Source organism: Natator depressus, chromosome 11, assembly GCF_965152275.1.
Source record: "Natator depressus isolate rNatDep1 chromosome 11, rNatDep2.hap1, whole genome shotgun sequence".
NCBI lineage: Eukaryota > Metazoa > Chordata > Testudines > Cheloniidae > Natator > Natator depressus.
In genome coordinates, this window is record NC_134244.1 from 44,456,837 (window position 1) to 44,482,175 (window position 25,339).

General features: G+C 44.3%; 2 protein-coding genes across 3 annotated transcripts in view; one reads left to right on the forward strand and one right to left on the reverse strand.

Annotated features, from left to right (window-relative positions):
• Window positions 1–140: 140 nt before the first annotated feature.
• Window positions 141–7,716, reverse strand: FKBP7 (FKBP prolyl isomerase 7). Its single transcript, XM_074967677.1, has 4 exons — window positions 7,093–7,716; window positions 5,431–5,582; window positions 1,451–1,584; window positions 141–766 (listed from the first exon to the last, which is right to left on the reverse strand). Exons 1-4 carry the CDS (start codon window positions 7,308–7,310, stop codon window positions 605–607), a joined length of 666 nt encoding a protein of 221 aa, XP_074823778.1. The 5' UTR covers window positions 7,311–7,716; the 3' UTR covers window positions 141–604.
• Window positions 7,717–8,160: 444 nt separating this feature from the next.
• The window catches only part of PLEKHA3 (pleckstrin homology domain containing A3), a 29,494-nt gene continuing 12,315 nt past the window's right edge, over window positions 8,161–25,339 (forward strand). The window contains exons 1-2 of one of the 2 annotated variants that reach the window (XM_074967676.1): window positions 8,161–8,546; window positions 24,539–24,655. In XM_074967676.1, coding sequence (XP_074823777.1) covers window positions 8,507–8,546; window positions 24,539–24,655 — 157 coding nt within the window. In that variant the 5' untranslated portion in view covers window positions 8,161–8,506. The remainder of the gene's footprint in view (window positions 8,547–24,538; window positions 24,656–25,339) is intronic. The other variant, XM_074967675.1, reaches the window with a different exon arrangement.

The following is a 25,339-nucleotide window of genomic DNA, read 5'->3' on the forward strand; positions in this document are numbered from 1 at the left end:
TGTTTAAATACCACAGTCGGTCTCATCTTAGTGTGGTCAGAGCCTAACTTCCCCGACAAACACAACTCAACTCTCATGGGAACAGAGCTCATAATTTTGTCTAATTTTCTTTATTGTATGTTTTCATGATCTTTCTCAACCTTAATGGGGGTTCTGTGTTCCAAGGAATCCTGTTTTCCACTTCCTTCTTTTGCTCTTTTGTTTCAGCGGTGACATTGAAACCACACCTTTATTCTGTGCGCGCTAATATCTGGATTCTAATTGTATCTGACACAAGAAGAGTCACCTAATTAGTGCTCTGCTTTAGTCAAGCAGAGATGCTAATTTCAGCTAAATCAGGTCCAACAAAATCACAAAATTTTATATCTGAAATAAGGATTGTGTAAAACAGACTATGCCTTTTTATAATTTTATTTCTTTTGTAAAATATATCACAGTCTATTACTGAAATGTTACTGGTAAGATTTTTAACACTCATCTTAAAAGGTATAAAAATTTACCATAAAAAAAATGTAAAGCATCATGTGACAAAATGAAAGTTCGTTTTAGAGATTCTTTAAATCTAGGGTAAAGAAAGCAGCCAGGAGATTTTAGAAATAATTTGCTATAGTTCATCATGCTGATAGACATTGTACTCCCTTGCAGATATGACGCCATCTCCATCATGGTCATTATTCTTAAATATATCAGCTAAAATAGAATCATGAACTGATGCATCACGTTTTTTACCATCTCTTTCAAATTCCTCCTTCAAATAGTGGCTTATCTAAAAGAAAAAAATGAAAACATTATACTAAACATAGCTCAGAGTTCATTTTTGTGAGCTCATCATGATAAATACTTGCATATAGGCATTCATATCACAAATATAAAATGAAATCAGCTAAAAGCTCTGACACTTGAAACTCCAGAGCAAAAGTACACTAAAAGGAGAAAAACATTAGGAACTATAACAAAAATTATGTACTGAAATGGTTATCTCCCTATCTTCTCAATATAAAGTAACAGTGCATAGTAAAACTCTTCAATGAATAGACACCTTCAAAGATATTTTCAATAGAAAACTGAGCTTGAGTGAAATGAGTTGATGTCTGACTAGTTCGTAGTTGGCAAATATCTCTATCATGAAACCATAGTTGATACTCTTGTTGGCTGTTGCAGCAGACAGGACAAGAATTTAGTGGGTGTAGAGTCTGAATTAACCTCTTAAATGTACTAATGGACCATACACATTTCAGTACACTCATTCCTCAAAAGTGGAGACTTTAGACACTGCCTGAGAGTGAAACAAATGTTGCATCCTTGTAAATCTGGAATGTAGCCCTGTACATAGCAAAGTGAGAAGTAAAAGATGGAATCAGAGGCAGCTCATATAGGGATAATGCATGCTTTGGTTTATTGGTAGTGGTATATATATGTGATCTATTCCAAGTCAGTTGACTCATGTTACCTCATCTCGAGAGAGTTTCTTGTCACTGTCCATGTCTATTTGAGTAAATGCTTCAACACTGCGTGGTCCTTTATTCACTGCATACAGTTCAATCTCAAATATCAATGTTGCATTAGGTGGAATCTTGCCTTGTGCTAAGAATATTAAAAAAAACATTGTAGCAGTCACATTGGTCAAAGCTCATGCTACTGGTACATACATTCATACAGAAGTATTTCTATTATCTATTAGGAATAGGTTAACAGTGTAATTTTCCAACTTGTGTGATACCTAAATAATACTCTGACCCCTGGCTTTAAATATTACATTATTAAGCCCTTCTGTGGGACTCCTTCCTACCTCATTCTTGACCCAGAGCAATTCTTTCCCTCACTGAACCCAGGACAACTCTCCTTACCTTTGTCTTCAGGGAGATATTGCCTAGTGGCCCATTCTTTGGGTTTTGCAGGGACATGGGTCCTTATTCATCAGGTGTGCCCAAACCCAATACTGCAGCCAGAGCAAATGCTCTTGGACACTGCTGTGCAAGCAGTAGAAAGCTGAGGGAGAGTCACCTTAGGATTTTTTTAGCTCCCAAGGTCTCTAAGCTCATCTCACTATTAGAAGGTATGGGTGTGGGATAGGAGTGTTTCATGCTTTTTCTCTTTCCACACAATTGGAGGAGGCAGCCTCCAGCTCTCTTAGAAGACGTTAATGGATTTGGGGGAAGGCAGCAGGCAGACCCCCATAAACACTGAAATGCATGATGAGAGAGAAGGCCAGCGAGCCCACAGCACAGTGCAGGAGAAATAGGGGGATCTTAGCCACCAGGAAGCCCACAGAAAACATCAAAGGTAATGGATTCAGGGGTCTTTTTCAGAGAAGGAGGTTGCTAGCAAAAGGGAAATGAGAGGGGGTTGCACTGGCAATCCTGATATTCAGAGACAAATGTTTTCAGGCACTATTTATAACATTCTATTTCTCTGAAACAAAATTAATATGTGGACAGATATTATTCACATTGTTCATCCCAAGTGTCCAGACATTTAAGTAAAAATTTGAAAATATACCTCAAACTATTAAAAATCCTCCTTAGGAAGCCTTGCATTAAGAGAAGTTTTGGAACACAACAGTATGTACAAATGCTCCTTACAACACTTCTTTTGAAGTCCTGACAATTCCACATGCCAGGCTAAAGTAATGTGTGTTTACTTTGTAATTTAAAAGCAACAGTCGGGTTTGAAAGGATTGTAGAAATGACGCAATGTTTACACACAGTCCTTCTTTGTTTGAAATGGAGACAAACCGGCAATAAAAGCAGCCAAGTTCTGCTAAAACATTTTCATATAACTGCATCAACTGTTAAGGAATTTACAAATAATAAAACATAATTTGAAATATGCAACTAATTAGGAGAGAGACTACAGACACAGGCTCAAGAATTCAGAATTCACGCCATCTGATCAACTCAGGAAAAATGGGCTATAGGAATAATCTGCTCAGCCCCCGAAGACAGACTGAAGGTAGGTTCTAATATTCCTGTGTCAAAGCATCTTCTAATATCAAAGTTGTAGAGGAAATATTAAATGCAAAGATGGGTTACTGTATCATGCTTTCTAAAAGCAAGATACTGAAATGGTAGACAAATAACAAGAGTGGATCAATGGGGTCTAAAAAGTCAGCCAAAAACATGCATTTGACAAACCATGCAACATGCAGTTAATGTTTAAACACACAACTGGATCCTAATTATATGCTGGCTCACCTAAAGCTAGTATGTAGGCTAGTCTATCATCAGAATTTATTTTTGAATTTCTACATATCCTATTATATCTGAAGATTAAAAATGTAAATCGGCTTTCTTTAACGGGTGGGCAAACAAACTGGTATTACTGGTATTTCTTATTTGAGATCTCTATAATGAATAAAACGGTATTGAGAGGCTTCAGTTTTGACTACAAAACATGTTTTGTTAAACTGTTTCAATTGTGTAAATGTCTGAAATATATTCCATATATTTGCAACAACTTTATCTAACATTTATTAATATAAGCTAACTAGGCAGACTTTGGTGCAAGTAATTTTAAGAATTATACATACCAGAGAAACAGACATGTAAAGACCTAAAGAGCCACATGCAGCCTGACTAAGTCAAGATTAGACAGTCATCTTCCCCAGCATGCAGGAATATGCTAAGACAGAGGACAACCATGTTGTAGGAAAAAGTCTTTCTTCAAGCACTGCCTAGAACAAACAGTTACATTTAAGGTTAGATTTTAATAATGCACTTTTTATTTTATATCAGTGATTTTTCTTGTTGCTACAAGGCAAGATTTGTTCATTTCTTGTTGTAAAATTCATTCCTGGTGTAACTCTACCGCCTTCAATAGAATTACATCAAGGATGAAGTTGGCTCATGGAATTTTGACATGAATAAATGATCAAACTATGATCACAGAACAGCAGCAGCAAGTTTAGTCAATGTCCCATGTTCCCAGACAAACCTGGATTACAAAGAACTAAAATATGATATTGTCCATTCAGCTGAAATGTTTCACGATAAGATTTTAAGACTCGAGTCAGCCCATTAGTCTCATATATTGCATACCTAAATGTCATGCATTCAGATTAGGTTTCCTGTGCTCCATTCAGTGGGGTAGTGGTGACTGCAACAATTATTATGCTGAGCTATTAAACTTCTCATTCAGTTAGTCCCAAGACAGTTGTTTAAACAAATAATGTTTCATCAAATTAATTCAGTGGTGTGTTGTGAATCTCACATTGTTTTGATTGGGTGAAAATAAAAACGATTACATTAAAAGGCTAATCTGGCAGTACCCAAATCTTAGAAATTAAACATGAATGTAATGCAAAAGGAATAAGGATTTACATAAATAGGAGGAAATAATAATTAGTATAATATTTAATAATTTGTACTGAACTCAAAAGGCCTTTCTCGTAACCACAAAAACAGATAACTAAATCCCTAAAATTCCTATACAACGATAGCTTTCTGAAAATCTTATTTTTTTCCTCTGGCTGTCAGTGAACCATATTTATTTTCTCCCACAAAAGAAAGTTCTCCTCATAAAGTTTTATCGAAAGACCACTTAAAAATAACTATCAATTTACCCTTCCTGTTTGTCTGTTCCAATCCTAAATGAACTTTTGCAAAAATTCTTATATTTGGCTCTTCTGACTGCAAAAAGAGCTATTAGAGGCTCTGGAAATCAAACAGGAGTATAATCATAAGCACTGAAGTTATGACCTCTCCTTGCTGTTAGCACAGAACTCCTCATTCATGTGAAATAAGCCACCCGTGAAAGCAGCACTGCAGTTGCTTGTGGAGTTAATGTAAGTGATGTCACTGCACTTGGTGGAGGGTGAGACTAACTGTATTGTGGTGCTGGAAATTAAAGAGCTGTAAGCATGTTGTGTCTGGAGTGCTGGGTTGAAGATCTGATTCCTTTTGATAGGTTTTCAATTGTGGTTTCTCTTTTCAAAAAATAAGTCATGTATTAGATTAGATTGTAAGCAAACTGGATCAGGGACTGGCAGCACAATGGAGCCTCAATCCTAAGAGGGAACTCTGGATGCTACCACAATACAAATAATAGCAACGAAAGGATGATCTCTCTGTGTCCCATGGTAGGTGCTGTTAGTAGTTGTGGTGCTCCTATCAGAGAAATTCCTTGCTAGCAAAAGGGAGAGCTTATTAGCTGCGATTACAGGTTCAATTCTGCCAATACTTACTCCTGTGAGTTGGCCTTATTCACATGAGCAACCCCATTACATTCCTTGGGACTATGTTCATGGGTAAGAACTCATATGACTAAGAGTTTGCAGGATCAGGCCCTGTAATTGCAGCCATCAAATAAACCCTCAATCAAAAAAGCTTGGATGATCAATCCTCAAGTAAATTTTTGACAACACTGTTTTCTGTCATTTATCTGAAAACATAAAGAGAGAAGAAAAAACAGATATGAATTTTAATTTTTTACCATAGCCTTGCTTTCCATATGCTAATGATGGTGGAATTGTCACTTTCCGTTTTTCTCCAGGACACATATCCGTCATAGCAATATCTAATCCTTTTATGACTTGTCCAACACCCAGAACAAACCACTTTGGGTGACCTTCATTTTGTGTCCGACTACAAAAAACAATAATAAGCTTTTAGCGAGTAGACAGCAACAAAGTCAGTGTTCAAATGTATTTAAATGTTAAAGTGATTTAAAAAAAATACAATACCATCTCTGGAAAGTGTGACATTATTTAGATTACATTTTTTTAAAAGTCACAGTGAAGTGTATATTAAAAAGTAAATAACTGCCCTTTTTTATTTATATTGAAGTATTAACAGTTTTTTCTGGTCTAACTGGTTAAAAATCCTAAATTGCATACACAGGAAAGCTCCCATTGACTTGTTAAAGAACAAGTAAAAATTGAGTGCTAAAATTGCACCTTTCTGCAGAACGTAAAAGAGGGGCACTGGGTGAGGAAAACTCTATTAATTTCCCTTAGCAGAATTTTTCCAAATCACATAACTGGGGGGAGAATGTCTTCTCTCCCTTCTTCTCCTCCCCCTGAAAACAAATACACAGAATGAGCTGCAGAACAGTGGATTAGAGAGGATATGCAGGATGACAGGCCATCCATCTGGTGGTTTTGTTCCTCAACACTAGAGCTGACCAATCCTTCAGCTCCTAGACAATATGTCTCCATTGGAGCCACACTGCCAAGTGTTCCCCTAGCATGCAATGCCTCTCCTCTCACCTATTAAATCAAAAAAACGATGTGAAAATAACATCGTTAAAACTGCAAAAACAAGCACTCAAACAAGCACTGCCAATAACTTGCAGTCTCAAGAATTACCTAGATCTCCACCAAAACCTATCAACACTACCCTATTTCAACCAGTAGTGGGCTTCCACGGGCGTCATATTTTGTCCTTAACTGAGCATGCTGCTTCCACACTGGGCTCAGTGAAAGAAATTCCAAGATTAGGAAAATTTTAATATCCTTTAAATTTCGATTTTTGGGTGAATTAAAATATTTATTGGATCCAAAACTGTAAAAGTTAACATTTTTAACATACTTCAAACTTATTTCAGAGCAATGAATAGTTAAGTAAAAGGTTGTTACTTTTATTTATTGACGAATACAAACTAACGCATTGATCCGGCAAAGACTTATGCATGTGTGTACCTTGACACGCTGTGAGCAAAGTTGCTCACGTGCATTGTGCCTCGGCTACACAAGAAAACTACACTATTTATGGCACTCTTAAATTGAAACACACTTAAGAGGGTGCCACTGATTTAGCTAAATCAATTTCTAACAAAATTTAGTTAAATCAATACAATTTTCTGCAAGGCCTGAGTCTTTGCAGAAGTGGGGCTTAATTTGGCCTAAATATTATATAATGATATCTACAGCATTTGTGGTTTGAAAGTATAGCTCTAGATATACATTTATATCATTCTAAACCGCACTGTAATTTTGGGCACTGCATACAAGTTGCTCTCCTGAACAGATTCAATATTGTCAGATCTGCTTTAACACAGATTTAAAAAGAAACAAAAGGCTAAATGTTTGCCTATTTTTTATTTGCAGAGGAGAGGCAAATCTGGTGAAGAATGGTATAAATAGCAGCTATTTACCTGCAATAAAACTTGGATCCATCACTGGCCAGGTAGCCATCATAATGTGCATTAAGCAGATCCCCCCTCTTGCTCTTTGGCTTGCATTCTTTGGGCACATGTAAGACTTCGATTTTAACTTCCTCTGCAGTGGCATCCTCTTTCTTTTGTCCGTGCGTGTGGATCGTAAGAAGACAAAAAGCGTGTAAGAAAAAAACTAATTTGACTCCGAAAGCCATGCTTGCTAAACGCTCCTCGCAGCCTTCTTCTGACTCAGGTTCTTATCGCAGCCCCGGAGTAAGAGACACCCGCCCCCCACCCTGGCTGCGTGGCATTGTTCGACGTCAGGCTGACACTAGCTGGGGCGTGTCCATCGTAACCTCCAAGACGCGGCACTGCTGCGCTCTGTGGGCTCAGCCAGGGCGCTACGGCCCGCCCACTTGCTCCTCCCCCATTGACAGCTTTCGATTGCCTGAGGTCTGCAAAGTTTGCGCGCGGTGCGGGGCTGTCAGTCTCGCGGGCTTCCCGGGGATTCTGTCCAGGACCGACTCCTTTCCCGGAGGCAGCTTCCCTCCCAGGCAGAGTTTCACGTGTCCCCTGGGGGAGCGGGATGCATCGCCACCTCCGGGGGGCGGTGGGGGCTTTGCAGGGCGGGCGTGTTACCGTTTCTCCGCTGGTGCTGGGGGGATTTCGCGGGCTGTATCACAAAAGGTCTCGCAGGCCCTTGGGGCGGGGTGTTTGTCGTGTGCGCCCCCCAGGAGTTGGTGGTGTCTGCACCGTCTCTCCCGGAGGGTGGGGAGGGGTTGGGGGGGGGCGCGTTTCCACGTCTGCTGCCGCAGCATTTTCCTTCATGTGCATCGGCTCCGCTTCGTTTTCACTCCGCTCAGCCGCAGCGGGCAGAAGCTTTAAGCGCTGCCACCAATCTCCCAGCGGAGGGGGGAGGCTTCGGCTGAGAACTTGGCTGCCCCGCCGCGGGACGTGTGTGTCTGGCCAAGGCAGGGCAGGCTCGGCCGCAAACACGGCACGGGTATGCTGGCTGCCTTAGCCAGCCCCTTTCCGGCAGGAAGTAAATGAAACGTCCGGGTCAATGGCAGCAAACGCGACGGTGGGGGGAGCGGGGAGCCAGAGGCGGCCGAGGAGCGGGGCGGGCAGAGCCTGCGGGGAGCTGGACACCGGCCGTCCCCCCCTCCCCGGACTGCCATGTGCATAGGACATGAGGCGCTCTGCCGCGCCTGCTGCCCCTGTGCATAGCCCGCTGCGGGCAGCATCTGCAGGGCCAGCCGGATACTGGGGCTGCGGTTGCTCTCGGCCCCCGAGCGGCGCGGCTCAGCCGTCAATGTCCGTAGGCGGCTGCTGAGCGGGAGGGAAGGGGGAGTCTCTGCCCGCGCTGCCGCCCGTTCCCAGGAGGAGGATGCACGGAGCCTGGCCCTGAGCTATGGAAGGAGTCCTGTACAAGTGGACCAATTACCTGACAGGTACGGGCAGGGCGGGGCTGCTCCTGAGGCGCAGCATGGCTCTTGCGGGCTGTGCCCGGGAGTCAGCGGGCAGCGCGCCTCTGGCACGGCGGGGAGGATGGAGATGCCGGTGCAGGGGGATCTGGGTGAGGGTTACGAAACCAGCTGGCGTGTGGAGCTGTTCGCCGCTGTTTGAATCTAGCCTGCTTGGGAAGAAACGGACAGTTTTAGCCTCTGATGGCTGTTGGGGGGGCCTACCGGAGGGCGGATTGCTGGACTCCGTTCAGGAGCCTGTTGCTCCTGGACTCGGGGAATCTTGCTGTGGTGCAGCAATGGGCGATGTCCGATTCTGTGAGTGAGTGGAAGACGTTACCCTCCAGAGCTGCTGATCTGCACCTTTCACAAGAACTAAATTCACCCGCGCCCACGCTTTCAACTCTTTCCTGGAGATTACTCGAGATTTGGGAGGTGTTGGGGTCTTTTTAAAATACAGTAGTTACTAAATCGCATGCTATTTTAATTGAAGATATGTTGCATTCTTACTCAGTATTTTGGAATGTACTTATATGGTCCCCCTTGCTGAATATAGCTCCCTGGTCATTGTGTGCTAGTTGTCACTCTGTGTCTAAACTACAGAGGATATGGTTCTGTTACAGCTCTTAGCTTGAAAGCCTGGCTCTTAAACTGTAGAGGCTCAAGTTTAAAGCTCTGGGGGCCCCTGGTTCAGTCAGTGGAGGATTTGTATTGAATATGGGCAATGGGCCTGTGTCCACACTAGTGCCTGGTAATGTGCTCTCTCTATGTTATGTGAAATAAAAGAGCATTGCTTGTTGGGTTAAGCTTTTGAGGACCACAAGTATGTGAACAAAATGGCACGTGCTTTGTCAGTGCTGTGAACTTCTGGCAATCCACACATCTTACAATTAAACTTTTTTGCACTTTTCACCTTCTCCGAGTCCAGGTAACCCTGTTCTGGGTGTGTTGGAAGCTAAAGGTGTTGCTGGAAAACTTTCTTTTGGTCTTCTTGCTGTGATCCAGAAATAACGCACAACCAATCAGGGCATGAAATGAGAGCAGAGTTTTCAGAACATTGGATCCATAGTGTAGTTTCTCACAAATGGCATGAATCATAGGGTATGTCTACACTACGGAATAAGGTCGAATTTATAGAAGTCGGTTTTTTAGAAATCGGTTTTATATATTCGAGTGTGTGTGTCCCCACAGAAGTGCATTAAGTGCATTAACTCGGCGGAGTGCTTCCACAGTACCGAGGCTAGAGTCGACTTCCAGAGCGTTGCACTGTGGGTAGCTATCCCACAGTTCCCGCAGTCTCCGCTGCCCATTGGAATTCTGGGTTGAGATCCCAATGCCTGATGGGGCTGAAACATTGTCGCGGGTGGTTCTGGGTACATATCGTCAGTCCCCCCTTCCCTCCGTCCCTCCCTCCGTGAAAGCAAGGGCAGACAATCGTTTCGCGCCTTTTTTCCTGAGTTACCTGTGCGGACGCCATACCACCGCAAGCATGGAGCCCGCTCAGATAACCGTCACCGTATGTCTCCTGGGTGCTGGCAGACGCGGTACGGCATTGCTACACAGTAGCAGCAACCCATTGCCTTGTGGCAGCAGACGGTACAATACGACTGGTAGCCGTCCTCGTCATGTCAGAGGTACTCCTGGTCGCCTGTGTGAGGTCAATCAGGAGCGCCTGGGCAGACATGGGCGCAGGGACTAAATTTTTAGTGACTTGACCAGGTCATTCTCTTAAGTCCGGCAGTCAGTCCTATTGAACCGTCTTATGGTGAGCAGGTAGGCAATATGTCCTTCTGCACCGTCTGCTGCCAGCCAAAGATGTAAAAGATAGATGGAGTGGATCAAAACAAGAAATAGACCAGATTTGTTTTGTACTCATTTGCTTCCCCCCCTCCCCCGTCTAGGGGACTCATTCCTCTAGGTCACACTGCAGTCACTCACAGAGAAGGTGCAGCGAGGTAAATCTAGCCATGTATCAATCAGAGGCCAGACCAACCTGCTTGTTCCAATAAGAACAATTACTTAGGTGCACCATTTCTTATTGGAACCCTCCATGAAGTCCTGCCTGAAATACTCATTTATGTAAAATTTGTTGATTTTAATTCCCTGTAAGCCAACCCTGTAAGCCATGTCATCAGTCGCCCCTCCCTCCGTCAGAGCAATGGCAGACAATCGTTCCGCGCCTTTTTTCTGTGCGGACGCCATACCAAGACAAGCATGGAGGCCGCTCAGCTCACTTTGGCAATTAGGAGCACATTAAACACCACACGCATTATCCAGCTGTATATGGAGCACCAGAACCTGGCAGAGCGATACCAGGCAAGGAGGCGACGTCAGCGCGGTCACGTGAGTGATCAGGACATGGACACAGATTTCTCTGAAAGCATGGGCCCTGCCAATGCATGCATCATGGTGCTAATGGGGCAGGTTCATGCTGTGGAACGCCGATTCTGGGCTCGGGAAACAAGCACAGACTGGTGGGACCACATAGTGTTGCAGGTCTGGGACAATTCCCAGTGGCTGCGAAACTTTCGCATGCATAAGGGCACTTTCATGGAACTTTGTGACTTGCTTTCCCCTGCCCTGAAGCGCATGAATACCAAGATGAGAGCAGCCCTCACAGCTGAGAAGCGAGTGGCGATAGCCCTGTGGAAGCTTGCAACGCCAGACAGCTACCGGTCAGTTGGGAATCAATTTGGAGTGGGCAAATCTACTGTGGGGGCTGCTGTGATGCAAGTAGCCCACGCAATCAAAGATCTGCTGATATCAAGGGTAGTGACCCTGGGAAATGTGCAGGTCATAGTGGATGGCTTTGCTGCAATGGGATTCCCTAACTGTGGTGGGGCCATAGACGGAACCCATATCCCTATCTTGGCACCGGAGCACCAAGCCGGCGAGTACATAAACCGCAAGGGGTACTTTTCAATAGTGCTGCAAGCTCTGGTGGATCACAAGGGACGTTTCACCAACATCAACGTGGGATGGCCGGGAAAGGTACATGACGCTTGCATCTTCAGGAACTCTGGTCTGTTTCAAAAGCTTTAAGAAGGGACTTTATTCCCAGACCAGAAAATAACTGTTGGTGATGTTGAAATGCCTATATGTATCCTTGGGGACCCAGCCTACCCCTTAGTGCCATGGCTCACAGGCAGCCTGGACAGCAGTCAGGAGCTGTTCAACTACAGGCTGAGCAAGTGCAGAATGGTGGTAGAATGTGCATTTGGACGTTTAAAGGCGCGCTGGCGCAGTTTACTGACTCACTTAGACCTCAGCGAAACCAATATTCCCACTGTTATTACTGCTTGCTGTGTGCTCCACAATATCTGTGAGAGTAAGGGGGAGACGTTTATGGCGGGGTGGGAGGTTGAGGCAAATCGCCTGGCTGCTGGTTACGCGCAGCCAGACACCAGGGTGGTTAGAAGAGCACAGGAGGGCGCGGTACGCATCAGAGAGGCTTTGAAAATCAGTTTCATGACTGGCCAGGCTACGGTGTGAAAGTTCTCTTTGTTTCTCCTTGATGAAACCCCCCGCCCCTTGGTTCACTCTACTTCCCTGTAAGCTAACCACCCTCTCCTCCTCCCTTCGATCACCGCTTGGAGAGGCAATAAAGTCATTGTTGCTTCACATTCATGCATTCTTTATTCATTCATCACACAAATAGGGGGATGACTACCAAGGTAGCATAGGAGGGGTGGTGGAGGAGGGAAGGAAAATGCCACACAGCACTTTAAAAGTTTACAACTTTAAAATTTATTGAATGACAGCCTTCTTTTTTGGGGGGGGGGGGCAATCCTCTGTGGTGGAGTGGCTGGTTGGCCGGAGGCCCCCCCACCGCGTTCTTGGGCGTCTGGGTGTGGAGGCTATGGAACTTGGGGAGGAGGGCGGTTGGTTACACAGGGGCTGTAGTGGCAGTCTGTGCTCCAGCTGCCTTTGCTGCAGCTCAACCATACACTGGAGCATACTGGTTTGGTCCTCCAGCAGCCTCAGCATTGAATCCTGCCTCCTCTCATCACGCTGCCGCCACATTCGAGCTTCAACCCTCTCTTCAGCCCGCCACCTCTCCTCCTGGTCATTTTGTGCTTTCCTGCAGTCTGACATTATTTGCCTCCACGCATTCGTCTGTGCTCTGTCAGTGTGGGAGGACAGCATGAGCTCGGAGAACATTTCATCTCGAGTGCGTTTTTTTTTTCTTATCTTCACTAGCCTCTGGGCAGGAGAAGATCCTGTGATCATTGAAACACATGCAGCTGGTGGAGGAAAAAAAAAGGGACAGCGGTATTTAAAAAGACACATTTTATAAAACACTGGCTACACTCTTTCAGGGTAAACCTTGCTGTTAACATTACATACATAGCACATGTGCTTTCGTTACAAGGTCGCATTTTGCCTCCCCCCACCGCGTGGCTACCCCCTCGACCCTCCCCCCTCCCTGTGGCTAACAGCGGGGAACATTTCTGTTCAGCCGCAGGCAAACAGCCCAGCAGGAATGGGCTCCTCTGAGTATCCCCTGAAGAAAAGCACCCTATTTCAACCAGGTGACCATGGATTATATCTCACTCTCCTGAGGATAACACAGAGAGATAAAGAACGGATGTTGCTTGAACGCCAGCAAACATACACTGCAATGCTTTGTTGTACAATGATTCCCGAGTACGTGTTACTGGCCTGGAGTGGTAAAGTGTCCTACCATGAAGGACGCAATAAGTCTGCCCTCCCCAGAAACCTTTTGCAAAGGCTTTGGGAGTATATCCAGGAGAGCCGCGAATGCCAGGGCAAAGTAATCCTTTCACATGCTTGCTTTTAAACCATGTATAGTATTTTAAAAGGTACACTCACCGGAAGTCCCTTTTCCGCCTGCTGGGTCCAGGAGGCAGCCTTGGGTGGGTTCAGGGGGTACTGGCTCCAGGTCCAGGGTGAGAAACAGTTCCTGGCTGTCGGGAAAACCGGTTTCTCCGCTTGCTTGCTGTGAGCTATCATCTTCTTCGTCCCCAAAACCTGCTTCCGTATTGCCTCCATCTCCATTGAAGGAGTCAAACAACACGGCTGGGGTAGTGCTGGGTGAACCCCCTAAAATGGCATGCAGCTCATCATAGAAGCGGCATGTTTGGGGCTCTGACCCGGAGTGGCCGTTCGCCTCTCTGGTTTTCTGGTAGGCTTGCCTCAGCTCCTTCAGTTTCACGCGGCACTGCTTCGGGTCCCTGTTATGGCCTCTGTCCTTCATGCCCTGGGAGATTTTGACAAAGGTTTTGGCATTTCGAAAACTGGAACGGAGTTCTGATAGCACGGATTCCTCTCCCCATACAGCGATCAGATCCCGTACCTCCCGTTCGGTCCATGCTGGAGCTCTTTTGCGATTCTGAGACTCCATCATGGTCACCTCTGCTGATGAGCTCTGCATGGTCACCTGCAGCTTGCCACGCTGGCCAAACAGGAAATGAGATTCAAAAGTTCGCGGTTCTTTTCCTGTCTACCTGGCCAGTGCATCTGAGTTGAGAGTGCTGTCCAGAGCGGTCAAAATGGAGCACTCTGGGATAGCTCCCGGAGGCCAATACCGTCGAATTGTGTCCACAGTACCCCAAATTCGACCCGGCAAGGCCGATTTAAGCGCTAATCCACTTGTCAGGGGTGGAGTAAGGAAATCGATTTTAAGAGCCCTTTAAGTCGAAATAAAGGGCTTCATCGTGTGGACGGGTGCAGGTTTACATCGATTTAATGCTGCTAAATTCGACCTAAAGTCCTAGTGTAGACCAGGGCATAGAATCATAGAATATCAGGGTTGGAAGGGACCTCAGGAGGTCATCTAGTCCAACCTCCTGCTCAAAGCAGGACCAATCCCCAACTAAATCATCCCCGCCAGGGCTTTGTCAAGCCTGACCTTAAAAACTTCTAAGGAAGGAGATTCCACCACCTCCCTAGGTAACGCATTCCAGTGTTTCACCACTCTCCTAGTGAAAAAGTTTTTCCTAATATCCAACCTAAACCTCCCCCACTGCAACTTGAGACCATTACTCCTTGTTCTGTCATCTGCTACCACTGAGAACAGTCTATATCCATCCTCTTTAGAACCCCCTTTCAGGTAGTTGAAAGCAGCTGTCAAATCCCCCCTCATTCTTCTCTTCCGCAGACTAAACATTCCCAGTTCCCTCAGCCTCTCCTCATAAGTCATGTGTTTTCTTGTCCCCTAATCATTTTTGTTGCCCTCCACTGGACTCTTTCCAATTTTTCCACATCCTTCTTGTAGTGTGGGGCCCAAAACTGGACACAGTACTCCAGATGAGGCCTCACCAATGTCGAATAGAGGGGAACGATCACGTCCCTTGATCTGCTGGCAATGCCCCTACTTATACATCCCAAAATGCCATTGGCCTTCTTGGCAACAAGGGCACACTGTTGACTCATATCCAGCTTCTCGTCCACTGTAACCCCTAGGTCCTTTTCTGCAGAACTGCTGCCTAGCCATTTGGTCCCTAGTCTTCCGTCCTAAGTGCAGGACTCTGCACTTCTCCTTGTTGAACCTCATCAGATTTCTTTTGGCCCAATCCTCCAATTTGTCTAGGGCCCTCTGTATCCTATCCCTACCCTCCAGCATATCTGCCTCTCCTCCCACTTTAGTGTGATCTGCAAACTTGCTGAGGGTGCAATCCACACCATCCTCCAGATCATTTATGAAGATATTGAACAAAACCAGCCCGAGGACCGATCCTTGGGGCACTCCACTTGATACCGGCTGCCAACTAGACATGGAGCCATTGATCACTACCCGTTGAGCCCGACAATCTAGCCAACTTTCTATCCACCTTATAGTCCATTCATCCAGCCCATACTTCTTTAACTTGCTGGCAAGAATCCTGTGGGAGACGGTGTCAAAAGCTTTGCTAAAGTCAAGGAACAACACGCCCACTGCTTTCCCCTCATCCACAGAGCCAGTTATCTCGTCATAGAAGGCAATTAGATTAGTCAGGCATGACTAGCCCTTGGTGAATCCATGCTGACTGTTGCTGATCACTTTCCTCTCCTCTAAGTGCTTCAGAATTGATTCCTTGAGGACCTGCTCCATGATTTTTCCAGGGACTGAGGTGAGGCTGACTGGCCTATATTTTCCAGGATCCTCCTTCTTCCCTTTTTTAAAGATGGGCACTACATTAGCCTTTTTCCAGTCGTCCGGGACTTCCCCCGATCGCCATGAGTTTTCAAAGATAATGGCCAATGGCTCTGCAATCACATCCGCCAACTCCTTTAGCACCCTCGGATGCAGTGCATCCGGCCCCATGGACTTGTGCTCGTCCAGCTTTTCTAAATAGTCCCGAACCACTTCTTTCTCCACAGAGGGCTGGTCACCTCCTCCCCATGCTGTGCTGCCCAGTGCAGTAGTCTGGGCGCTGACCTTGTTTGTGAAGACAGAGGCAAAAAAAGCATTGAGTACATTAGCTTTTTCCACATCCTCTGTCACTAGATTGCATCCCTCATTCAGTAAGGGGCCCACACTTTCCTTGACTTTCTTCTTGTTGCTAACATACCTGAAGAAACCCTTCTTGTTACTCTTAACATCTCTAGCTAGCTGTAACTCCAGGTGAGATTTGGCCTTCCTGATTTCACTCCTGCATGCCCGAGCAATATTTTTATACTCTTCCCTGGTCATTTGTCCAATCTTCCACTTCTTGTAAGCTTCTTTTTTGTGTTTAAGATCAGCAAGGATTTCACTGTTAAGCCAAGCTGGTCGCCTGCCATATTTACTATTCTTTCTACACATTGGGATGGTTTGTCCCTGTAACCTCAATAAGGATTCTTTAAAATACAGCCAACTCTCCTGGACTCCTTTCCCCCTCATGTTGTTCTCCCAGGGGATCCTGCCCATCAGTTCCCTGAGGGAGTCAAAGTCTGCTTTTCTGAAGTCCAGGGTCCGTATTCTGCTGCTCTCCTTTCTTCCCTTAGGAACATACTTTGGTTCCTTTGATGTGCGAGCTTTCATCGAAAGCTGTCTACATGTCATTTAGCTCTAGTGAGCCAGTGAAAGAATAAGCACACCAGAGTTCCTGGTTGCATCAACCACACTGATGGCATCACTGTGGACACACAGTAAAATTATTCTTGTGTCAGCTTCTTTTTGATGAGCTCATAGGTGTCAAGTGTTGTTGTTGAGCACCATACTTCAGCCTTATTATGAAACCTAACAGCCAGAATAATAATTTTATCATGTGGTGTTTGTGTCAGTTGCTCAGATAAAAATACTGCAAGAATCTTCTTATTTTCTGAAAGCGCAGTGAGATCAATCCAGTAACTTGGAAGAGGCACGTCTGCCTTCTGCCATTCTTCAGGTGGGTCTTGTATCTCTTGAACATTTTTTGCCTTGTACCACCTTAACAGATTCCTTATAGCAGTGGTTCTCAACCTTTCCAAACTACCATACCCCTTTCAGGAATCTGATTTGTCTTGAATGCCCCAAGTTTCTCCTCAATTAAAAACTATTTGTTTACAAAATGAGACATAAAAAAACAAAAGTGTCACAGCACGCTATTACTGAAAAATTGCTTATTTTCTTATTTTTACAATATAATTATAAAATTAATTGAAATATTAATATTGTACTTACATTTCAGTGTATAGTATATAGATCAGTATAAATAAGTCATTGTCTATATGAAATTGTAGTTTGTACTGACTTTGCTAGTGCTTTTTATGTAGCCTATTGTAAAACTAGGCAAATGTCTAGATGAGTTGATGTACCCCCCGAAAGACCTCTGTGTACCCCCGTGGGTCTGCGTACCACTGGTTGAGACCACTGCCTTATAGTACTTATTGACACAGGTCTTCCACAGAATAGACATTAAGTACTGTTTTTACAAATGTATCTGCAAGGCCTGCAAATGTTTTGGCTTCACATGGTTTTCCTATGGTTTGTACCAGAGCTTGTGCATCTGGCACGAGACTGCTTCTCCCAACAAGAGTAACTGTTGGGCAGTGGACATGAGCTGTCAGTATATCACCCAGTGTTGCTTTTGTCCCTGTTCTTAGACTGCCATTTGTCTAAGCTAGTGCCAAAGGGACGGGCGTTAACTCATGTTTAAAAATCTATTGCAGTGGATCTTGAATGTGTACACATCGAGGCTCCCCCTCTTGTGTCATAAGCCACTTCTCCACAAAACTGTCCAGTTGCACTTGTCCTAGGATCTTTGCATTCAACAGTGCATCTTGTATGCCTTCAGTAGCCAGATCTTTTGTTGCAATATTTTTTGAAGAGAGAAGAAAGAGAAAATCTTTAACCTTTGAATTGTTTGTAAGAGTATATCCTCATCTTCACTGTCACATTGCTTCCCAGCCTTTCTTGACTCATAGTGAATAAATTGGTCTCCACGCCAACATGGAACATGGCTCTAGTGTTCATTGTGATATGGGCTTTCAAATTGTAAGACAAGGCCCATCTGCCAAGGTCTGAGCAAGTCTTGGTGAAGCCTATAGTTCCACCTTCTTTCTTTCCTATGCCATTGAACCACTCTTGGCTCTGATTAGGGTCCGTGTGGTTGAGTTTCTGACATGATCACTTGACAGCTATGTTCCCTCACAGAAACTCCTTGAACATGCAGTTATCTCCAGTCCTTAGGTTTCACAGAACTGGACTGTCTTATATTATGGATGCTGGTATCTTTATTGGGATCACTACAGCTTGCCACTCATGATACATCAGTTGCAGATGCTCTTGTTTTCTGTGATTTCTGGATTTGGGTTTGCGACATGACTGATGCTGTCTATCCTGACTGAAAGGTGAAATCAGTTATGTCAGTAGCCTCTCTGTATATGACATCTTGCAGTTTCTTTCTAATGGCTGTTGGCTCCCTTATTCTATGCAATCCTTGTTCACCTGCCTCACACATTTCTTTACTTAACTGTTGGCAAATAATATAGAGACTGTAGAAAACTGTAGACTATAGAATTTTTTGAAGACTTACTACCAGTTCCATGGTTTGCCCACAACTGTAATCAAACCACCACCTCAGCTAACTACTGTTACTCTTTCTATCTGTAAAAAATACCATCATGTCTATGTTAATTCTAGTCTAACTATAAAGCATTATGCACTATTAAACAAATACAAAGCATGCAAGAAAATGATTTCACATATTACAAGAAAAATACATTCTGTATTATGATTAACATATTTCTAATTTAAGATCTGTGGATGACTAAATGCTATAAAAGGTTGATTATTCAAGTGCAGTAGGAGTTAAAATAATGATTGTGTCTTCTCATTTCTGTTCTTAATAGACTGAAAAGGAATTATGCCTCACTTTAATTTTGTTGACAAGTTCATGCACACATTTCTGGTGAATTTTTGCTGCCATATTTATTTGCAAGTTTGAGGGTCTAAACATCGGAATTCAACTTGGTAACAACCATTTTTGAAATCAGCAGGTTCAAATTATGTTAGAAAAAGTTATCAACTTTAAACAAAAAAATGCATCTAGATCCCCTATGGAGGATTGATTCAGAGATTTCTGTCTAGTCTGTAATGTTGCCAAACCATTGCAAACTGTTTTTCAGTTTACTGGGTATTATTATCCAACCCTCCTTTTTAAACGAAACCAAAAACAAATACATTTTGTTTTTCTAGTTTAAATATTGTATGTGCATCCAGGAATATATAAGGCGCAATCTGTCCCATATTTTTTCACAGACAGGGTACACTCTATATCACCCAGTTTACTATAAGAGAAAACATTTTCTTGTTTTGCTTGTTACTATCAAAAATTTATAGTCATATTCAGCCCTGGTTTACTTATTTGCATTGCCAGTGACATCAAGGATCAAATATGGCCAGAATAATCATCTGTTACTACGTCTCTTCTTATCAACACGAGTCCATGCAGCAGATCATGGCCTCGTCTGCACTTCACATAGTTAAGAGATAAATACAATGTTAGTTTTAAAAGCAGTTGCAGAAAATGTGTTATGGGGATAAACTAGAAAGAGGTTTTTTTTAACTGCATATTTCAATGTATATTAAACTGCAAACTGTTGAATTGCAACTGATCTAGATAACCACGATTGTCATTTATGTGTGTGTGTGTGTGTGTATGTGTGTGTGCATGTATTTTTTTTTTGTTTGTTTGACAGAGGTAATTACTTAGTTCTTTTTGGATATTCTTACAGATTAAAAGGACCGATCAAACATTCACTACAGTCAAATGCTGTTATATAATATGAAAAGACCATAGGAGTATGTCCTATCTGCTGCCTTTTCTCCTGCTTTAAACATTTGAAGTTCAGGGTGATGGGTTTCGTTTGTGAGTCATAAAATCATGATCTCTAGTCTCTCTTCCAATGCACCCTCTTTATCTTACTTTACATAGAAGGAGTAGTGTGACCGAATACACCCCTGCATTCGCACATACGCATTATTGTAATAATCTTTGTACCAAATATGCCTTGTGAAGTATCATCTGAAAACTAATAATCATTGAATAATAATGTCATGGTGAAATGTATGTAGTAACATTTTATGTAAAGTTATGAGTTCCCCTTGTATGGTGGTGATGGCACGTGTTCAAACCCACATAGCCCTGTCTAGGCAGAAGCTGTTAAACATGTCTATCCTAAACAAAGACATTTTATTTTTACCTCAGTTTACATATATGTAGTAAACAGGGTCCTTGGGACAGGCAGAGGGGGTAAACTCATTTCTCAAAGACAAAGGACAAGCTGACACCTCTAACGAAGTATCATTAACAGAGCCGTCCCTTGAGTACAGCGAATCGGTGCCACCGCCCTGGGCCCCGCGCTTTGGGGGGTCCCGCAGGCAGGGAGGTGAGGCGGGCGGGTGAGTGGGGTGAGGAGGCAAACGGGGAGGCGAGCAGCAGGTGGGCGGGAGAGGGTGTGGAGGAGCCCTCCTACCGGAACCTCCCCCTCCCCGCTGGCGGGCCCTGCCGATCAGCACCTCCGCCTCCCTCCCAGCACCTACCACGGATCAGATGTTTCGTGGTGTTAGGAGGCGCTGGGGGGGCAAGGAGGGTGCAGCATGCTTGGGGAAGGGGATGGAACTGGGTGGGGGCAGGAAGAAGCAGGGTGGGTTGGGGCCTGGAGGGGCTGGTGGGGAAGCACCCCTCAGCAGCTAGGGGCTGAGTTTCTAGGGTCCTGGGCCCCACACCCCCCTAGGGATGGCCTGGGTCATCAAAGTTGGTTGGCAATCACTGGTCAAATGGCCCCTCTTTGGCAGCGAAGGGGAGCAGGAACAGATTGTTTTTCATTTTAGCAAGCAACAACATGGAATCTCTTTCACCATGAGATCCCCTGCCTCCGTTCTCACAGCTGGAAGGAACTTTATCTAGAGGTAACCCTCAGGAAAATGCTTTTTGAAGGGTGAATGGACTATAAAAATGAGGGGCAAAACAATCCGAGGTTATCTCCATCTCTTTATCCCTCTTTCTTTCACCTAAAAAGACAAAGAAACCAACCCTTTGACTTTGGGGGAGTCCCTGACCTGAGAATTTTGGCAGCAATGTTTCTGGGAACCTGGGGTAAGGATTTAACTTGAACCAAGTCGAGCTTGTTAAGTTCAGTTAGTAGAAAGTGTTTTATCTCTTTTTTTTCTCTTGTAACCATTTCTGACTTTAATACCTTATCCATGTACTCACTTAAAATCTATCTCTTTATAGTTAAATTAACTTGTTTTTTTTCTAATCCAAAGTAATCCAGTGTTATGTTTAAATTGAGCTGTTTGGTAATTCCATTTAAAGTAGCAGGCTGTTAGATATTGACCCCTTATAGGGGCTAGGGTGACCAGGTGTCTGGTTTTTGACCTGAACACCCGGTTGAAAAGGGACCCTGGTGGCTCCAGTCACCACCACTGACTGGGCTGTTAAAAGTCCTGTCAGCGGTGCTGTGGAGCTAGGCAGGCTAGTCCCTACTTGTCCTGGTACCGCACTGCACCCTGGAATTGGCCAGCAGGTCCAGCTCCTAGGCGGGAGGGCACGGGGCTCCGTGCGCTGTCCCCGCCTAGAGCACCGGCTCCGCACTGCCATTGGCCGGGGACCGTGGCCAATGGGAGCTACGGGGGCAGTGCCTGTGGGCAAGAACAGCACATAGAGCTGCCTGCCACACCTCCGCCTAGAAGCCGGACTTGCTGCTGGCTGCTTCCGGGGCGCAGCGGAGAGTCAGGACAGGCAGGAAGCCTGCATTAGACCCTGCACTGTGCTGCTGACGGGGAGCTGCCGGAGGTAAGCCCGGGGCCCCAACCCCTTGCCCCAGCCCTGAGCACCCCTGCAAACCCAGAGACTCCTTCTGCACCCCAAACTCCTCAATCCTGGCCCCACTTCTGAGTCCGCACCCCCAGCCAGAGCCTGCACCCGAACCCCCAGCCCGGAGCCCCCTCCCACATATTGAACCCCTCATTTCTGGCCTCACTAAAGGGGACCGAACCAGGCTCCAAATGGTCCCTGAACAGTCCCACTATGAAGCAGACATCAAGATGGGGTAACTTTATCTTTACGCCTCCCCGCTATCATTCCTGTGCTAAGCACTGAAATGGAGTAACACAGATCTGGGACCATCGTTTCTTCATGCTATCTCTTGCTGTTATCTATGAGGATACGTGCATTTCATCTGCGAGTTGGGATGGTCTCACGTTTGTCAAGCACACTCCCACTATGCTACAGTGCATCAAATAGACATACCACAGATTGGCCAGGCTATAATGAGTCTAATTGTTGTTCTTCCACCTGATTATTTGGGCTGTTGTCCTGAATCCCTTCTGCTACTGTTAATTGCAAGCCTTGACCCCGGAGTCCTGGGATAATCTGTACACCAAAATGTCCTGTACCTGTGCAGCAAGTCAGGGAGAGAATAAGATCATGTTTTTAAAGATGCAAATAATGTAGGTAATTTTAAAAGTTAAATTTTAATAGAAGTCTCTTAAATCCAGCACTTAGCCAAGCTATCCATATTTAGCTCTTTCAGTCTTTGTTCAGGTCAATTCCTTTTAGCCCCCAAACCATTCTTTCCCTGTCCAGAAGATGTGGCACCCAGCCCTGGGGCCTACTTCTGCTCCCATTGAATCAATGATAAAACTCATAATGACTTTAATGGGAGCAGGATCGGTAGAGCCCTGCAAATCCATGGGTATCCGCTTTATATCCACGGACCATTTCTGCGGATAGCAGCATGGGTACAGATACAAATTTTGTATCCACGCAGGGCTCTGACGGTAAGAGCCGGGCAGGCAGCTATGAGGAACCACAGCACAGACCCTCCACCTGCCCATGGTGCGAGGGGTGTGTATTGGAGAGCTGGCCCTGGCCCTGCTCCCCAGGCTCCCCACCCGGCTGAGGGCAGGTGGAGGGTCTGCGTGGGGGTGCCTCGGAGCCTCAGCCCTGCCACGGTAAATAGAGCCCTGCAAATCCGCAGACAATTTTTGCGGATCAGATGCGGATACATATTTTTGTATCTGTGCCGGGCTCTAAGGATCAGACCCCCTAGCTGAAGCTTGTCACAATCCAGTATATGATTCAGCTTCCTCCCTTCAAAGCCACTGCTATTGGATTGGTTCAGTTTGCTCTGTGGAATAATGCAGCCATCCATGCTATGCACTGCGCTGTCCTTTAGGTCAGTAGGTTCATGCACCACAGGCAGTGCCATTCTAATTCATAGATTACCAGAAAGTGGCTATTTAGTAGACTGGTAAGATGATGCTAGCACTGTGAGGCCGAGTGCATCACCTTTTCCTACTACCTGGTTCCCCAGTCCCAGTCCTCTGTTGAACTGGTGTTCTTGTTGTGCTACACTGACTTATTATTTTGTTTTCAGTTATTTACAAAATATCTGCTGTTTTTGACATAGTTTGAAATGGGCCAATGTAGTAGGGTGAGTTATGCTAATTAGCACTAATGACTGGGGTATCTATTGTGAAGTACAGAGTTTTATGAGTTGGCAAGTTAGCCTATAAAAAGAGCTTTAATAAAATCAAGTATGCTGTATCTGCATATAATTTATTTATTTGATAACTCTAATTTAGCCCGAAATATTAGGATAATACCTCATAATGTACTAGTGCGTATAAGTACTGTAATGTATTTTGCAGAAGTAGTGAAGTTAGAGACCTAGTCTACATGTAAAAGTTTTGCAAGCATACCTATGTTGGTTAGTAGCCTGAAAAAAGTAACCCCCTAACCAAGGTCATTGTGCTGGCAAAAGCCTTAGTGTAAATGCAGTTATACCAGCAAAAAAGTCCCTCTGCCAGTGTGTCTTTTTCATTCATGGAACTGGTCTAAGCTATGTCAACAAAATAACTCTTTTTTGGGGGGGGGCGGGGGGGGGGCTAATATAAGCTGCGTCTCCAGTAGGAAGGCTTGCTAGTATAGCTATGCTGGCAAACCCTTTCTAGTGTAGATAAGGTCTTAGTGTGTTCTCCATTACAGTGTTCTGATATTAAATCATTTTTGAGCAATGAGGTAGAAACCACCTTTCTTTGTGTTTTGTGCATGAGAGTGTGTGTGTAAGAGAGAGAGAGTGTGCCGGATCTATAGATTAGGAAGTGTGAAATAGAGTGTGTAGTACTGTAGGGAGCAGAGACTGTAGCCTAATGGTTCATTATTTAGTTGATCTTAATCTTATTGAGGACCACTTGAAAGATGATGGTCCTCAAGAGGTCTGCGATTTACAAGACTTCAAAATAGGATACTTTTGGCAGCTAAATTTTAAAAAATCATTATTCTGTAAACTGGGAGATAATGTAAATGGGAATATTATTGCTAATGAAATATTGCCAAAAGAGTTAGTGTAAAATGCCTTTATAACAGTTTGTGTATACAGCACATCTGATCTTCAAAACAAAGATGCTTCTTTACTTCCTGTGAACATCTCAGTATTATTTGCATCTGTTTAAATCCTGTTTCTCTTAATGGTTTAACAGACAAACAACTTTACTTTTGAGTGAACTTGCATTTGCAGTTAAACAGTAGTATAACACTTTTCTCTCATATTTATGGTCTTCCTAGGTTGGCAGCCTCGCTGGTTTGTTTTAGACAATGGAATATTGTCCTACTATGATTCACAGGATGATGTTTGCAAAGGCAGTAAAGGAAGTATAAAGATGGCAGTATGTGAAATTAAAGGTAAGATTTAAATAAGTGTTTATAAGAGGAAATTTAATTGGCAAGGGGATGAACAAGATGACCTAATACCACTTTTGCATCACTAATTTCTATGATGCTTAAAAAAAGGTAAGGGGAAAAATTACACGTCTAGACGTGTTTAGTCAGACATGCTTGCTACATCAACCACAATTACTGTAGTTACTGAACATGAACTCTGAAGCAAAATAATAATGAAAAAGGTTATGACATTTACTGCTCCTTTATGAGGTTTAAAAACAGCCATATGAACCCTTGGGTATTAAACCCTTGGGTATTTCTGTTTATGTCTTGCCTTCATTTATGATATTTGAAATGTATCTGAAGCTGTTACCATAGCTACAGCTCTTCTCCCTCCCAAACTGAGAGGGAAGGAATGCTGAATGTTAGGAATTGTTTGCTGGGAGAGCCACAGCAGTGATCTGGTGGGTGCCACGTTTAGGCTGAAAAGGGTAGTTTATCTTCCATTACTTTCTGCCTTTGGCCTTTTTTTCTGATGCACCTTTGTGGAGGTATTTGTGGTGTGGGTACCTGATCACTAGAAAATGGACCGAGTCCATCTACTTCTCTTACGTAGGCTAGCAAGCAGTTATCGGATGGCAACAACTTTTGGTTACTACTCCCAGTGCCTAGATTGAAACCAGTGACCTAGAAGTGAAAGGCTTA

Coding starts and splice junctions, on each gene's coding strand:
- FKBP7 (XM_074967677.1), bottom strand. CDS start 7,310: ATGGCTTTCGGAGTCAAATTAGTTTTTTTCTTACACGCTTTTTGTCTT. Junction 1,585..5,430: donor ATATGGAAAGCAAGGCTATG/GTAAAAAATTAA, acceptor TAATATTCTTAG/CACAAGGCAAGATTCCACCT. Junction 767..1,450: donor AGAAACTCTCTCGAGATGAG/GTAACATGAGTC, acceptor TTTTTCTTTTAG/ATAAGCCACTATTTGAAGGA.